The 16,484-nt window shown below is 39.2% G+C and overlaps 1 protein-coding gene across 2 annotated transcripts in view; it reads left to right on the top strand.

Moving 5' to 3' along the window:
- sos2 (son of sevenless homolog 2 (Drosophila)) overlaps positions 1 to 16,484 on the top strand; it is a 114,137-nt gene that overhangs the window by 92,725 nt on the left and 4,928 nt on the right. The window contains exons 17-22 of one of the 2 annotated variants that reach the window (XM_072269379.1): positions 3,874 to 3,991; positions 4,221 to 4,393; positions 4,496 to 4,612; positions 6,219 to 6,477; positions 7,283 to 7,336; positions 8,515 to 8,556. In XM_072269379.1, coding sequence (XP_072125480.1) covers positions 3,874 to 3,991; positions 4,221 to 4,393; positions 4,496 to 4,612; positions 6,219 to 6,477; positions 7,283 to 7,336; positions 8,515 to 8,556 — 763 coding nt within the window. The remainder of the gene's footprint in view (positions 1 to 3,873; positions 3,992 to 4,220; positions 4,394 to 4,495; positions 4,613 to 6,218; positions 6,478 to 7,282; positions 7,337 to 8,514; positions 8,557 to 16,484) is intronic. The other variant, XM_072269389.1, reaches the window with a different exon arrangement.

Below are 16,484 nucleotides of genomic sequence, written 5' to 3' on the forward strand. Positions count from 1 at the left end.
CAACGCTCAACCCAGCACGGATGGAAAGTATGCAAGGGAGCCGGCTGGATTCGAACTCGAGCCTTTGCTCCAAAGTCCAGCGCTGATGCCACTATGCCACCAGCCGGCTAATGGCATGAGTTTCTAGGAAAAATGAGGAGGGTGAAGGATGAGTGTATTGCAAAAACAAAGAAATGCTCAAATGGCAAAATAGTACAACCATGACTGACAGGGAGAGTGAAAGCTAATATAAAAGCAAAAGAGAGGGCACACAACAAAGCAAAAATTAGCAGGAAGATTGAGGATTGGGAAGCTTTTAAAAACCTACAGAGAGCAACTAAAAGAATCATTAGGAAGGAAAAGATGAAATGTGGAAGCAAGCTTGCAAATGTTATCAAAGTGAATAGTAAAAGATGAGTGTAGGTATAGAATGGCTAGAAAGTTAGGCCGGAGCAATAATATCTGGGGACAAGGAGACGGCAGATGGACTAAATGAGCGCTTTGCATTAGTCTTCACTGTGGAAGACACTAGCAGTGTGCCAGATGTTGAAGGGTGTGAGGGAAGAGAAGTAAGTGCAGTTACTATTACAAGGGAGAAGGTGCTCAGAAAGCTGGAAGACCCAAGGGTACATAAGTCACCTGGACCAGATGAACTGCACTCAAGGATTCTGAAAGAGGTAGTGGTAGAGATTGTGGAGGCATTAGTTATGTTTCAAAATTCATTGGACTCTTAGCATGGTACCAGAGGACTGGAGAATTGCAAATGTCACTCCACTCTTTAAGAAAGGAGGAAGGCAGCAGAAAGGAAATTATTGACCAGTTAACCTGACCTCAGTAGTTGGAAAGATGTTAGTCAATTGTTAAGGAAGAGGTGATAGAGTACTTGGTGACACAGGACAAGATAGGACAAAGTCAGCATGGTTTCCCTCAGGGAAAATCTTGGATGAATCTGTTGGAATCCTTTGAGGAGATTACACATAAGATAGATAAAGGGGATTCAATGGATGTTGTATATTTGGACTTTCAGAAGGCCTTTGACAAGGTCCCACACGTGAGTCTGCTTATCAGGTTAAGAGCCCGTGATAATACAGGAAAGTTACTATCACGGTTAGAGCATTGGCTGATTGTTAGGCGGCAGCACGTTGGAATAAAAAGACCCTTTATGGTTGGCTGCCAGTGACTAGTGGTGTTCCGCAGAGGTTGGTGTTGGGACCGCTTCTTTTTATGCTGCATATCAAGGATTTAGATGATGCAATAGATGGCTTTGTTGCCAAGTTTGCAGATGATACGAAGATTGGAGGAGGGGCAGATAGTGTTGAGGAACCAGGTAGGCTGCATGCAGAAGGACTGAGACAGATTAGGAGAATGAGCAAGAAAGTGGCAAATGAAATACAGTATTGGAAAATGCATGGTCATGCACTTTGGTAGTAGAAATAAATGTGCAGACTATTTTCTAAATAGGGAGAAAATCCAAGAATCTGAGATGCAAAGGGACTTGGAAGTCCTTGTGCAGAACGCCCTAAAGGTTAACTTGCAGGTTGAGTCGGTGGTGAGGAAGGCAAATGTAATGTTGGCATTCATTTCAAGAGGTGGAGAATACAAGAACAGGGATATGATGCTGGTGAGGCCTCACCTTGAGTATTGTGAACAGTTTTGGCCTCCTCATTTAAGAAAAGATGTGCTGGTATTGGAAAGGGTTCAGAGGAGATTCACAAGGATGATTCCAGGACTGAAAGGGTTATCATACGAGGAGTGTTTGATGATTCTGGGTCTGCACTTGCTGGAATTCAGAAGGATGGGGGGGATCTCATTGAAACATTTCAAATGTTGAAAGGCCTAGACAGATGAGATGTGGAAAGGATGTTTCCCATTGTGGGGGAATCTAGGACAAGAGGGCACAGCCTCACGATAGAGGAGCATCCATTTAAAACAGATGCAGAGAAATTCCTGTAGCCAGAGGGTGGTGAATTTGTGGAATTTATTACCTTAGTTGGCTGTGGAGGCTAGGTGGTTGGGTGTATTTAAGGCAGAGATTGATAAGTTCTTGATTGGGGACAGCATCAAAGGTTATGGGGAGAAGGCAAGGGAGTGGGGCTGAGGAGGGGATCAGCCATGAGTGAATGGTGGAGCAGACTTGATGGGCCAAATGGCCTAATTCTGCTCCTATGTCTTGTGGTCTTGCATTCCTGTTACGGATTAGGTGGAGCAAGAACTGCAATGGAGTAGTAAAATTCCGTTTTTACTGAGTCATGTCAGTAAAAGTACACACTGAGCAATTTCTAGTGTGGGAGTGATGAACTGAGCCCACCAAGACACCCACACTGTAAGTTGCCCAGCACGTACCATTACAAGCATGATTTAGTAAAAATGTTTAATTTGACTGCTCAGTTGTAGTTCTTGCTCCTTGCATATGTAACAGTTCCCACATTTACATGAATACCTTGGCTTCCCAGGGTGAGTCTAAACAAACCAGAGGAACAGAATCTCATATTCCAGCAGTATCATGAAGGATCCCACCCTCCTGGTTCATGAGCTGTTTGTCTCACTCCCATCAGGGAGGAGGCTAAGTCGTATACATGACAGGACACACCAGATTCAAAAACAGTTACTTCTCCAAAGCAGTAAGGCAGACCAACACCTTCACCTACTAACCCACCCCACAATACCCTCCACCACCACTGCTTTATCATTTCCTGTCAGATTCACCTTGTGTACAGATGCTCCTGTGCCTGGCTTCACTTTATGTACATTAAATCAATCGATGTACAGTATTTGTGCTAGGAGCCATGTATTTATTTTCTGTCTGTATTGTATGTTGTGTTGTGTGTTTCTATTGTGGGTTACGGTAATTTGTCACATGGGTTGGGGCATGGTAGAAGCAAATGAGTATTTGTACTTTGTCCTCATTAGTTTAGTTAGGGCCAGGAATTGATTTTTTTTTGTTGTCAGCTCACTTTGTTACTATCATTGATTCTGATATTGCTCATTTACAATCTTTGCTTATTTCACTACTTCCACTAGTTTGCTAATTTTGCTATATTACGGTTGTAGATTGTTCACCTTTGCTGCTTTCGTAATAAAGGAGCGAATGTACTTTCTTCAACTTGGAATTCAGTTGTTTGGAAATGTGACATAAAATGTTAATTCCCTCTCTCAGTCTCAACGGTTTTGGTTTGTTTTTCAAGTAACTGCTACAATTGTGTTTTTTTTTAAATTTTTGTGTTCTTTATCTTAATCTTTTTTTTGTGTGCTGCAACAGATCCGGAGTAACAATTATTTTGTTCTCCTTTACACTACAGTACTGGAAATAACATTAAACAATTCTTGAATCTGCAGCCCTTTGTCACCTCCCAATCTCTATCACAATTTCAACTCTTCCATCCTCTATATGCCTATCACTTGTCCCTGCCTGGATCTACCTATCACTTGACAGAACTTTCTCCGTCCCCTCCCTTCGTCTCTTTGTACTGGCTATCTCCACTTTATCTTTCAGTCCGGATGAGTGGTCTGAACTTGAAACATTGACTGTCCATTTCCCTCCACTGATGCTGCCTGGCCCTCTTGAGTTCCTCCAGAAGATTGTTTATTGCTTCGATTCTCATTTAATTGTTTAGTTCTTCTGTGGATTGAGATGGTGGTTTTGTGCTTTTTGCTTATCCTTGAATCTTCCTTCCAAATAACCCTTTCAGCAGTAATGAAAATCTTATTTATTTTCATCTTCCTATTTGGTAGTTGACTCATGGGTGAAAGCATTAGTTGCAGAATTAGTGGTATTTGCAAATTAGTGATGAATATCACTTATTGTATAATATTGATTTCCCGGAATTATTTTTGGTCTAGGAGCATGAAATTTTGTATTTATTTACAACGTTTTAAAAATATATTTCTATGCAGGCATTACCTGAAAGAAAGAAAAAGGTTTTGGAAGAAGCAGTGGACCTAAGTCAAGATCATTTCAAAAAGTACCTAACCAAGCTTAAGTCAATAAACCCACCTTGTGTGCCTTTCTTTGGTAGGCATTTTAACTATTTCTCTCTGTTTCCTTAGTTTGATTCAACAATGAATTGTACATGGAATTAGTTTCTCCTGTGTACTTAAATCCATTGGGTTTGTTACATTAGTTTTTAACCTCAGTCTGCCGTCTCATTTTTTTAAAATCTTCAGCTCTTCTATATTTATTAAGCATGTTGTAGTTTTGTTTTAAGTTGGAATTTTTTTAAAAAAACTATTTCCATTCAAAGGTATTTATTTGACAAACATTCTGAAGACTGAAGTAGGGAACCCAGATTTCCTCAAAAGATGTGGAAAGGAATTAATAAATTTTAGCAAACGAAGGAAAGTGGCAGAAATCACAGGAGAAATCCAACAGTATCAAAATCAGCCCTACTGCCTACAAGTGGAAATGGATATAAAGGTAGCTCATAGATTACTTCTTTCAAAATTTAAATTTCTATACCCATTGAAAATTACTTTGGTCACCAAAAATTACCTAATGTCCATCTGTCTCAATGCATAGAAGTTTTTTGAAAATCTGAATCCAATGGGAAATATGAATGAAAAGGAGTTTACAGACTATTTGTTCAACAAATCCTTGGAAATTGAACCACGTAACTGTAAACAACCACCACGATTTGTAAGTAATCCTGAAGTTCCATTTAACTTGTATATTTCATATTCATACTTTATTGATCCCGGGGGAAATTGGTTTTCGTTACAGTTGCACCATATTTGAGAAGTAAGGTAATTTAAAATCAATTTCTGAACCGAACCTTGGAATTTGTGATAAGCAGGAATACCAAAGGCTTACCAGTGCTGAAATGTAATAAATAATGAAGGTGATAATAGAGGATGTGAAGGGCAGATGGAACTAGACGGACATTTGTTGGTAACACAGTGATAGTGGATGGATGGAAGCATAAGGGGAGAGGGAGGCAGAAAAAAACTGGATGGAGAGGTTGAGGGGCTTATGGGAAAGGGCAAAAATATGAGGATTGGAGGTAAATCAGAAAGATGGGGCTGGGTGAAACAGGTACTTGAAATTAGAAAATTCAATTATTTCACCATTGAAAGAGGTCTATTGGGCCTAGGTGAAATATGAGATATAATATATATTGGGCCTGCCCAGAGGGTCAACTACAGAATATGGGAGTAGGAAGGGGAGTTGAGATAGCATGCAACTGGGAAATTGGGATGGCCATTTCCAGAAAGGGTGGAGGTGCTTTGGAAATTGATTGCCTAGTCAATGCTTGGTCTCACCGATGTAGAGGGGTCCTCATCAGAAGCACTCAATGTAGTAGTTGTAGGAAGTGCACTTAACTCTTTGACTCACCTGGAAGGGCTTAAGTTCCTGGATTATTGGCCTCTAAACACAGAGTAGGCAAACAATCTGTCCTCCACCATCTTCATTGCCAGGATGAGGCACCATGCAAACTAAAGGAACAACTCCTGGAGTTTAACCAAGGTAGTCTATAATCCAGTGGTTTGAACATTGAAATTTAGAATTTCAAGTAACCTTTACCTGAAGTGTTCTCTTTCCCAAAATCCTCCTTCCCCAAACCTCCAGTCATCCATTTTCATTGCACTATCCCATTTAGTTACATCTCCCTTTCACCTCTCTCTCAATAGATCCCATTATTGTCTTCCTTACTTATCAGATTAAAGTGCTTGGTAGTATTTGTGTCTCTGCTTATCAACCTCACTTCAGCTTCACCTGGCTCTCTATTTGCCCTTTTTCCCTGTTGTTTTATTTTTCTTTGCTGCCTTCCCTCAACTCCCTTCCCCTCTCTTCTTTACTTGGCTCCATCTTTCATCCTAGTCTTGTGACAGCAATGGACTGGGGGAGTCGATTATCCTCATGAGGACTTGTGGAAAACTGCCCAAACTAGTTTCTGACAAATCCATGATCTTCTCAAGAATTGTGCTTAAATATTGAATTTTGAGGTTAAAGTGACAGTGGCAGAATAATTGAAATGCTGAACAGGTGAGCAGTAACATTATCCAGATAGCCTGAACAATATCGGATTCTAACATAAGAAAACACACTCTAAATAAGCACTCTTTTATGCAGTGAGGATGCAGATTGAAATAACCCTGAATTGTTAGGTGAATTACATTATCATCTTTTCAAGTCATATTGAAATTATTTATTGGTTAGATTAATTAGTTACATATTAATATTGAATAAGAATTCAAATTATTTTTGAGCTGTGATAATAAATCGTCTTGTCTTTTCTCTTCAGCCAAGAAAATCTTCATATTCCTTAAAATCTCCAGGAATAAGACCTAATACTACAAGACATACCTCTACCTCTGGAACCTTAAGGAATCCTATGCCATTAGAACGTGAACCACGCAAGATCAGTTTTAGTAGAATTCCTGAAACTGATAATGAGTCAATAATATCTGTTCCAAACTCTCCAAATACTCCATCAACCCCACCTGTGTCTGCTTCTTCTGATCTCAGTGTCTTTGGTGATGTGGAATTGCCCAGCTCTGGCAGTGAGTGTAATTTTCTATGGAATAATATCCCCGAAATTAAAATTGTTAATCAATATGTGTGTGCAATTCCTAGGCATTGGTTTTCAAAGTGCATTGTCAACTTGTTTTCTTTTTAAGATTATTGGAAATCCTCATGTTTCTTTGTTAAGCTCCCAGTGGTTAAATAGTTATAACTCTGAGTGTTTTAGTGGCAATCTTTAAATTCAGGAGATTATCCAAGGTTATTTAGCAATAAAGCTTTCTGAGTCTGTTCATATTGGTCGAAAGCATAGTCAACATCTTAGAGTTGGAAGAGGAAATTAATTGTGGTGTGCCTCTATACATACTTGATTGAAGGTAGTTTCAGAATCAGGTGTGAAGGCGTTCATAGTTACACTAATTTATTCACAAATGTTTATATTTATGCAAGAGCAATCATAATTTTAATGGAAGATCAGTGTGGCTAGAAATTCTTTCCTGGCTAGGAGTGCTAAACTTTCTCTATAGTTACTTCAGTACTCCATACAGTCTCTAAAACTGATTTCCATTGAATTCAATGGAATAAATTTCATCAGCAGAGGATAGCATTCTAATGTAACTATATGCTACATTTAGTGCCTCTGATCAAGAGTAAATTTGTAGGTAGTGGCGCCTTGCTTAACTGCACATTGAATAGAATTTGTGCTTTGAGTTATAAACCAGCTCTAATCTTGCATTTTCCAATGTTAATAAATGTTTATACAGATGCATGTTACTGCTGATAAAGGCAGTTTGTGACAAATTTGATGGCTGTTTTGCTTACTTGTCACTCCTGTACTTCCTGCAGGCAGTTCAAGTTCAATTTGCTCTACAGTCTTTGTTCCTGTTCACATTTCTGGTGGTATGTCTTTTCATGCTGCGTTTTTCCAGTATCAAAATAGCTTCCTTATTTAGTTGGCTGGTCTCTTCATAGATAACTTGCATGGGTGCTGTTAATTTGATGCTTGTGTCTGCCTTCTTTTCTTTGTGGATCATTTAAAGAATCTGCTTAACAATGTCTCTCTGTTATTGCTGAGGGTCTATAACATTAATTCATAATGTTTAGGTCATTCTGATTCTATGATCAAAATTGTAGTTAAGTATCACTTCAATTATTTAGTTACAATTTTGTTCAAATTCCTAATTCCTTTTGAATAGTTCCTATTAATGCATTATCAAAGCAAATTGAATCCTATTGCAGAACATGCATTTCATCAAATCTTGTGTAACCACAAAATACTTCACTAGGTATTAAATCTAATTAAGATGGTTTTGCACATGACATGTCAAATATGTGGAGTGTGCTATAGGTATAAATAATGTGAGATGATTTCGTGTGTTAAGTGAATCATATTGACTTGCTCAAATATCATTCTGAATATTGAAAGTGCAATACTAACCAACATTGTAACTGGTGGAACACAAATTACTTGTTACATCAAGTTTTGCAAATTGATTTCGATCTCTTTATTAAGTTCTTACCAATGAATCATTCTTGATTTAAAAACTGATTTCCTTACAAATAATTTTTGTAAGAATTATCAAAATGAAAACTTTTACCAAAGATTTTAATTTTAAAATTATAGTTTTAATTGCTGTTTTCAGCATTATTCAATGGGCAAGTCTTTAATTTTCCTCAATGTCTGATAATTAATTAATTTAAAATGAAATTCACTTCCTGTTCATGCTATGGTGATGTAATATTTCAGACTTGGATCACGTGGGTCCAGTACAGCCTTTATGCTCTGTGTTTTCAATATGGTAGGAAATTGTCCACAATTTTAAGATGTCTTTCTGGTTTGAAAAAACACTTGGCATTCAACATGTTAAATGTGATATAATTTGCATGTGGAATATACTGGGATATATTTATTGGAGAGTTTTGTTGATTAAAGAAGAAAGAATTCTTAGTTTAACATGTTCATGTTATATAAATGATTTGTGTTTTGAAATGCATCTAAGGGTCGATTTGTGCAATTCTCATATCATTGGTTTGTTGTAGTGTCTTAATTAAAACAATTTCTCATTTTTCCTTTATAGGTAACAACAGTATTTTTGCACCTGTCCTGTTGCCACCATCGAGTAAGTTGAATCCATTTACTTCATTTTGAGACAAAAGCAGAAAATACTGAAAATCTGATAATGCGTTGCTCTGCCTCTATTACACAGGTCCAGAATAGATTTTTTTCACCTTCTCTCTCTATTTGCACATCCCCCAAGTAGATTGGTTGCCATTATTAAATCTTCAATGCACTTTCTCATCTGACATCAGCCTCTGTTGTCCATTATGTTTTAGTCTTCACCATAACACAGACATTTCTTATTTTCTCCCACCCTTCACTTTAACTTAAATCAGGTCTACTTTCTAAATATTCTGTTCTGATGGAAGGATATCAATATGAAATGTTAACACTTTCTATTTGTACTTGTGCTGTTTTACCCACAGAGATTTTCCAGCATTTTCTATTTTTATTTCATAAACAGTATCAGGTGTTTTTTGCTTTCTTTATTGCCTTTCAGTTATTTTAATTTTAGTTAACTTATTGAAAGCTAACAAGTAGTAACAGTTAAGTTACCCAAGTGTCATCATGTATTTCTTTATCGTTAAAATTAAACCTACTTCTGCTGTTTTACGTTTCCTTGCCCATTAAACACATTCTGCCTCTGAACTCTCTCTCTTTCCTCAGAAACTTACTTCGTTCATTCAAATCAAGCTGCCATTCGTTGTTTTCCCCTTCTCACTAAATTGCTGACTACCTAGTTCCCTTGCCTGGCTTCAATGCCTGCTGGCATTGCAAATGTTTCGTTCACCATGATTGTGTTTACCCCTCTTCAAAATAACTGCCATCAGTTTCTTTTTAAAAATGAATAATTAAATCTCTGTTCTTACAAACTACCTTTCCTTCTTTCTCCCTTGTTTTAATTGTATCCCCATCTAAATCTGTGGCTATCTTTCCACAACTTCGTGTTTATCTTTCCAATAAGTTTATTCCTACCATAGAAATAAAATAGGCTATCCAATCCAATGTCACAAATAAATTGTTAACTGTAATACAAACAAGAGAAAACCTGCAGATGCTGGAAATCAAAGTACAGTAATACAAACAAAATTCTGGAGGAACACAGCAGGTCGGGCAGCATCTTTTGAAAAAGTAAACAGTCAACGATTCGGACTCAGACCCTAATGTCGACTACTTGCTCCTTTCAATAGATGCTGCCTAACCTGCTGAGTTCCTCCGACATTTTGTGTGTGTTAACTGTAATACAGGTTTCCCCTGCCATCCGAAGGTAGAGTGTTCCTATGAAACGGTTCATGAGCCGAAATGTCGTAAAGTGAAGGAGCAATTACCATTTGTTTATATGGGAAAATTTTGTGAGTGTTCACAGACCCAAAAATAACCTACCAAATCATACCAAATAACACATAAAACCTAAAATAACAGTAACATTTAGTAAAAGCAGGAATGATATGATAAATACACAGCCTATATAAAGTAGAAATACTTTTCCACAATCATTACTGCACTGTTCTCTGTAGCGAAAATCTCACGCAAGCGCCGTCAGCAGAAAATCTCACGCAAGCACTGTTGGCAAAAACACGCACAAGCGCTCTCCAGTAACCTTTAAGCTATGAAGCTGCCAAATCATACCAAATAACACGTAAAAATACACAGCCTATATAAAGTAGAAATAATGTACGTACAGTGTAGTATCACTTAATCGGGACAGCGCCGAGCACACTGATGATGGTGTGTTAGGCTGAGTCAGAGTTTGGGTGGTGCACTGGCCCCCACCCTCCGGGCCGCTGAGCGATACATTGCCGCGAAGCATGCAGGGGTGCAGCGGTAGCTGGGAGGCACACAGCACATCCTTAAGAAAAAAGCCGAAATAAACATGCTAATTAATTAGGTGCCGCCTGGCACGTAATTGTCGGCCTAGATCAGTGCCGATTTCCGATTGCATCGTCTCTGATCTGGGCCGACATCACGTGTTGGCGACACCTAATTAATTAGCATGTTTATTTGGGCTTTTTTCTTAAAGATCTACTGTGTGCCTCCCAGCTACCGTTGCATTCTCCGTGAATCGGTATCTGTCCGCGGCCTGGGGGTTGGGGTGGTGGGACACTGGGGTGTCATCATGTCATCGTGTGTTTCCATTAGGACAGGCAGATCATCTTCTATCTCTGCCCGCCTCGATGTCGAAGGTCGAGGTTCGTCGTCTGCTGTGGCTGATGTGGAAGGCTTGCTTGACTGCTGAGCCTCGCGCATTTTTCTATCACACAATTCTTCGTAAGGACTCAAACCATCCTGCAAATATCCCCTAAACCGACGTATCCTTTCAAAATTAAAGTTGTACTTTATCATTACTCATTCGGTTTCGATTGTTATCCTTTTTTCTTCCGATTGCATCAGCTCTTCATCTATCAGATCTTGGTCGTGGGATACCAAAACCTCTTCAACATCATCTTCGTCAGCTTCCACAAGCCAAACTCACGTTGTCCTTACTTCGTTCACCACGATCAAAACACTTAATTATGTCTAGTTTTACGCTAAGTGTAACACCCTTACGAGCTCTTTTAGGCTTTTCCAATACCATAGAACTCATCTTGCAAACATGCAAACGGCTGCTCACAGGCTCATGTTTAAGCAGTGCTGGTGAGAATGCAGTTCCGAATCTGGGGAGAGCGGCTGCTCGGGGTGCGCGCTGAATTTTTTTCGTAACAGTGAAAACACCTTCTGAAAGCGAAAACAGGGTACTAATGTAGGTCTTTCGTAACAGTAAGGTTTCACAAAGCGAACGTTCGAAAAGCGGGGAACACGTACATCAGTCTTTAACCATTTTTAGAGCTCATTTTACAAATGAACAATCATCTTCCATCTTTTTACAAAATGTGATATTTTCTCTCCCCGCCCCCCCCCCCATTTGAATTCACACTACATATCCAACTGTGGCTAAGTTATTTGCAGCATTTTTTCCCCTTGCAATCCATGCACCATTAACTTTAGAGTATCCAAAGAAATTTCCTTGGTGCTATCCTTGTGCTCTTCCTCATACTGGAAATATAAAATGCAGGCATAAAGTTTAGCTTCCACATGTTTACTGATAATACCTTGTAGTGGTTACTTGAAAGCAAACCAAAACCGCTAAGAGACTGAATATGGGAGTTGACACTGTATGACATGCTTCCAAATAACTGAGTTTCAAGTCGAAAAAGTACATCGATCCTTTATTATGAAACCAGCAAAGGTGAACGATCTTGTACAGCAATTTTTTTGAAAACTAACAAAGCTAAATTAGCAGTATAGCAGAAAAAGAGTTCAAATTAGAGTAAATAAGTGAAATAACAACAAGCGGTCAACAAAAAAAAATCATCCCCGGCTCGCTATCTCTCCACTAAACTAAAACCAACTAAGACAAACTGTAAATATGTAGCTACACTTGCTTCTACCATGACCCAACCCACGTGACAAGTTACCCACAATAAACACACAGCGCAAAATGCAATACAGGCAGACAGATAATAGCTACATGGCTACTATATCCCAGCCCGTAATTATTACACTATAATAGTTACAACTGCAAACTACAAAAAAAAGAAGACTTAAAATTTTCAAGAATAAACATTAACATTTATGCAAATATCCTCTTCAAGTCATGTAACTCATCGAGAACAGAGGTTACTAATACTTAGCCCATTACTATCACTCTCTGTTAAGTCAAAGTCCTGAAGCTTTTAGAGCTGTAGCTCCTCTGCCTCCTGTAGAAGACAGATCTTACTTGTAGGCCTGTCTAGACAGCTGGTCTTAGTCTTGATGCGCATCTGCCACATAAATCCTCTTTGTCTGAAAAGACTTGAATGACTTTTCCCATGATCCATGAACTGTGATACACTGAGTTGTCATCTATAAGCACGATGTCTCCTGGGAGGAAATTATGTTTTATATCTGACCATTTTTGACGTTCCTGTAACTGTGGTAAGTAATCCTTGATTCACCATTTCCAAAGCAAGTTTGACATGTAATGGACCTGCTTCCATCTACGACGAGCATAAGTGTCTTCCTTTTGGAACTTTTCCTGGTGGTAAGGATGATGAGGTCTTCAGAAGCAACAGATGGTTTGGTGTTAGCGCTTCCAAATAATTGGGATTGGTAGATGCCTTAGTAATTGGACAACTATAGATAATGGCCTCTTCTTCGCAAAGGACTGTGTGAAAACCCTCTTCGTCAAGATTCTGTATCTTCATAGTGGAATTACGGACTTTTCGCATAGAACTGATTAATCTCTCCCATGTTCCTCCATGATGTGAACCAGCCGGGGTGGGTGGGGAGGGCTTTTTTAAAAAAAATCCACTTCCTTTCTGAAGAAGGACATCACTGATCTGTGAATGGTTCTACTTCTGAATGGCTTCTCCCAACTCACGCTCAGCTCTAACTAAGTTTGTTGCATTATCTGTGTGCAGTTCATGAAGCTGTCCCTGTCTTGCTATGAAGTGTCAAAGTGCATTAACGAAGGAATCTGTGTCCAAAGCATATGCTACTTCAATGTGAACAGCAATAAAGTCAGTGAAAGTAATCATATGGTTATATCTCTGGTTCCGCCCCCCCCCCCCCCCCATCTTTCTCCCCGGACCTCCTGTCCCATGATCCTCTCATATCCCTTTTGCCAATCACCTGTCCAGCTCTTGGCTCCATCCCTCCCCCTCCTGTCTTCTTCTATCATTTTGGATCTCCCCCTCCAACTTTCAAATCTCTTACTACCTCTTCCTTCAGTTAGTCCTGACGAAGGGTCTCGGCCTGAAACGTCGACTGCACCTCTTCCTAGAGATGCTGCCTGGCCTGCTGCGTTCACCAGCAACTTTGTGTGTTGCTTGAATTTCCAGCATCTGCAGTATTCCTGTTGTGTGGTTATATCTACCTTGCTGTTTATAGACCACTATTCTCCCCTAATCCCTAAGCATATAGGGCAATTTCTTTGTTACAGTCGACATATTAGCAGGCATGTCCAGCTCATGCATGTACCACACTTCTTCCATGGCTTTGCAATAGCCTCTAAGAAAAAGACTGTAGTCTGGAAGATCTTTCACATCTTCAGTTTTAATAGGTACCCAAGATGGAGCCTTTTGCGTGTAGCTGGATGCAATTTTCTGTTCATTACAAAAATGTTTCTGTAGTAAAGCCGTAGCCTTTACATATCCTTTCTTAGGGTTGACCTGCTGGCAACTTTTGACAAGTTCTCTAGGGTGACCCCTAGTGTACGGTTCAGAGAAGTAAAGGTGATCACTGTGGCTGTCAGTCTAACCTTCAACACTATTTTCAAGCCCTTGTGAATGCATGATACTGCAAGGATCTCCATCAAAGATTTGAATCTCTCTTTTAGGGCAAAGATAAAATGGGTTGTTGTGCCAATAAGGTTGTTATTTCAGTTTGCTTCCTCATAATATCAACACTACTATTCTGATCTCTGTTGTCTGAAATGAAAGTGTTTCCATGCTGTAAGTGAATGGCCCCATGAGCCCTTTGAGCTGTTGGATATGACGTAGATTCAGAGTGCCTCGTTACTGCAGGCCGAGAGTAAATGCCCCGAACTGTCTCCTAAGGAGTCATGTTCATGTTTTGCAGGCACTTGAACAAATGAATCAACATGGACATTGAGTGTTTTTGTTTTCCTCTGTTCCTCTTCAATACAGGAACTCGCACCACAGCACTGTCCTGTTGGAACACTTTTAGCACTCACCACACTTGAAGCCCTTAGCACATTAACTGTGGCAATTTCTTCCTGCAACGCAACCTGCTTCTTCCTTTCCCATAGCTGTTTCTCTTGCTTTTCCAGTCCATGTTTTTCCTTCAATAATCGTTGACATGCAATCAATGCAGCTAAATCAGCCTCCACTTTAATGCAAGGCGAGGAGGTACTAGATACAGAAGATGCTCTTCCTGCAGCAGAACTTCGAGTGCTGACATTTGACACACTGTCATTTGGGTTTACATCATCTTGTGGGCCCTTTGCTATATGCGTCGTCAAAACATGCCTTGGAACTTGAGGAGCATCATCTGATGGAAGGTGGGACACATTGCTGTTGCTGTCTGTAAGGAGTTTGTGTGTTCTCCCTGTGACCACGTGGGTTTCCTCTGGGTGCTCTAGTTTCCTCCCACAGTCCAAAGACATGTCAGTTGGTAGGTTAATTGGTCATTGTAAATTGTCCTGTGATTAGGCTAGAATTAAATTGCGGGGTTTCTGGGTGGCACAGGCCTATTCTGTGCTGTATCTCAATAAATAATTTTAAAAATTAACTTGTTGCAGCAACTATACCTTCAATGTAATGTGTTTAGATCAACCATTGTTTCACAACCTCTGTGAATGCACTACTAAAGCTATCAATGTTTAAAAAATATTTGTTCTGTTTTCCCTGATTGTCCTTGGGAAGTAATGAGATGAGCATGTGATGCTGTTTAGCAACAGCTTCACAGAGATTAATCAAGTCCTCAAGATCAGATTGCTTTTATAAGGCATTTTCCTTATTTTCCATAAGATCCTTGATGGTATTAAACCTTTAATTTTGATCAAATTTGTCTTATACTTATTTTAAAGACTTTTCAATTCTATACCTGCTAAAACTTTCAAAGAAAATTTAATTTCTCTTTTGCAAGCCCCGACTTCAGGGTCACTGACAACAGTTCCAAGCTTCGATTCAGTCTTATTGCGCAACTCACACTTAATTTTTTGTTCACCCACAGCACATTTGCAAAATGCACCAGCGATAGTCATTCAAGAAACGTAGGCAACGATCTGTGCATCCACAGCACTTAAACCAGAGCAAACAAACAGCGTTCAATTCAAATGTCGACAACCGAAAGACTATTTCAGAACTTCAGTAATACAAAGCGACAAACTCTCCGACAAGCACCATGCAATTGAGCAATAGTTCAGAATGGACAGGTAACACTGACCATTCAAAACTGTGTTCAAATACACAGCATAATCAACAAAAGATCACGGACAATCCTATAACAAGCTGCTCCAGTTTCAGCAACAGGTCCGAGGCAATCCTTTGCCGTAAGCTGGTGTTCGTTTGGTATAACTTTTTTTGTTGACAGAAATGTTGCAGTTACTTGAAAACAAACCAAAACTTCTAAGGTGCTGAGTACGAGAGTTGAGACTTTAAGATGCACTTCCAAACAACTGAGTTCCAAATCAAAAAAAAGTACATTTGATCCTTTATTATGAAACCTGCAAAGACAAATGAGTTTGTGTAGTGATAATAAAAACTAACGAAACTAAATTAGCAATACAGTGGAATAAAAGTAATTACAGGTTCAGAGGTTCACTTATTATCAAAGTATGTATGCAGAATACAACTGAGATTTGTTTTCAGCATTCAAATTGGCACAACTAAGTGTAACTAAGCAAATTAATGAAACAAGTGGTGTACAAAAAAAAATCACCCCTGCTTACTCCTCCTCCACTAAACTAAAACCAACTAACATAGATGAAGCATGAATATGAAACTAGCTCATTTGTTTCTACCACGCCCCAATTCACGTGACAGATTACCCACAATAAATGTGCAACACAAAATACAATACAGACAGATAATAGATACATGGCTGCTTCATACCTGATCTTCTGGTTAAGGCTGAACTTTTTTTTTGACTCCATGTGGTCTTCATTTTAGCCATAAGGTAGTCACTCCATGATGTAGCCCAACTTCATTGAAATGTTCACCCAAGCCTTTATCACTTCTATTCTAAAGCTCCTCCGTGGCGTTTTAAGTCAATGAAAATTCAGCTGCCAGTACTGTATCCTATATAAGCAACTACTCATTGATGCTATCTCATGCTGTGCTGCTTTGTTGTACTTCCCTCCCCATTTCAGATTTTGAAATTCTTCATGTTGTGTTTTAAAACTCAGCCTTCCCCTCTCACCAAACTAGTCATGAATATTCCTGATGTTGCCATTTCTCTGGCATTTGTGGAAAAACACACTTTTTGGTTTGCTATTGTGACAGTGCC

The sequence above is a fragment of the Mobula birostris genome, chromosome 1 (genome assembly GCF_030028105.1).
Source record: "Mobula birostris isolate sMobBir1 chromosome 1, sMobBir1.hap1, whole genome shotgun sequence".
Lineage (NCBI taxonomy): Eukaryota > Metazoa > Chordata > Chondrichthyes > Myliobatiformes > Myliobatidae > Mobula > Mobula birostris.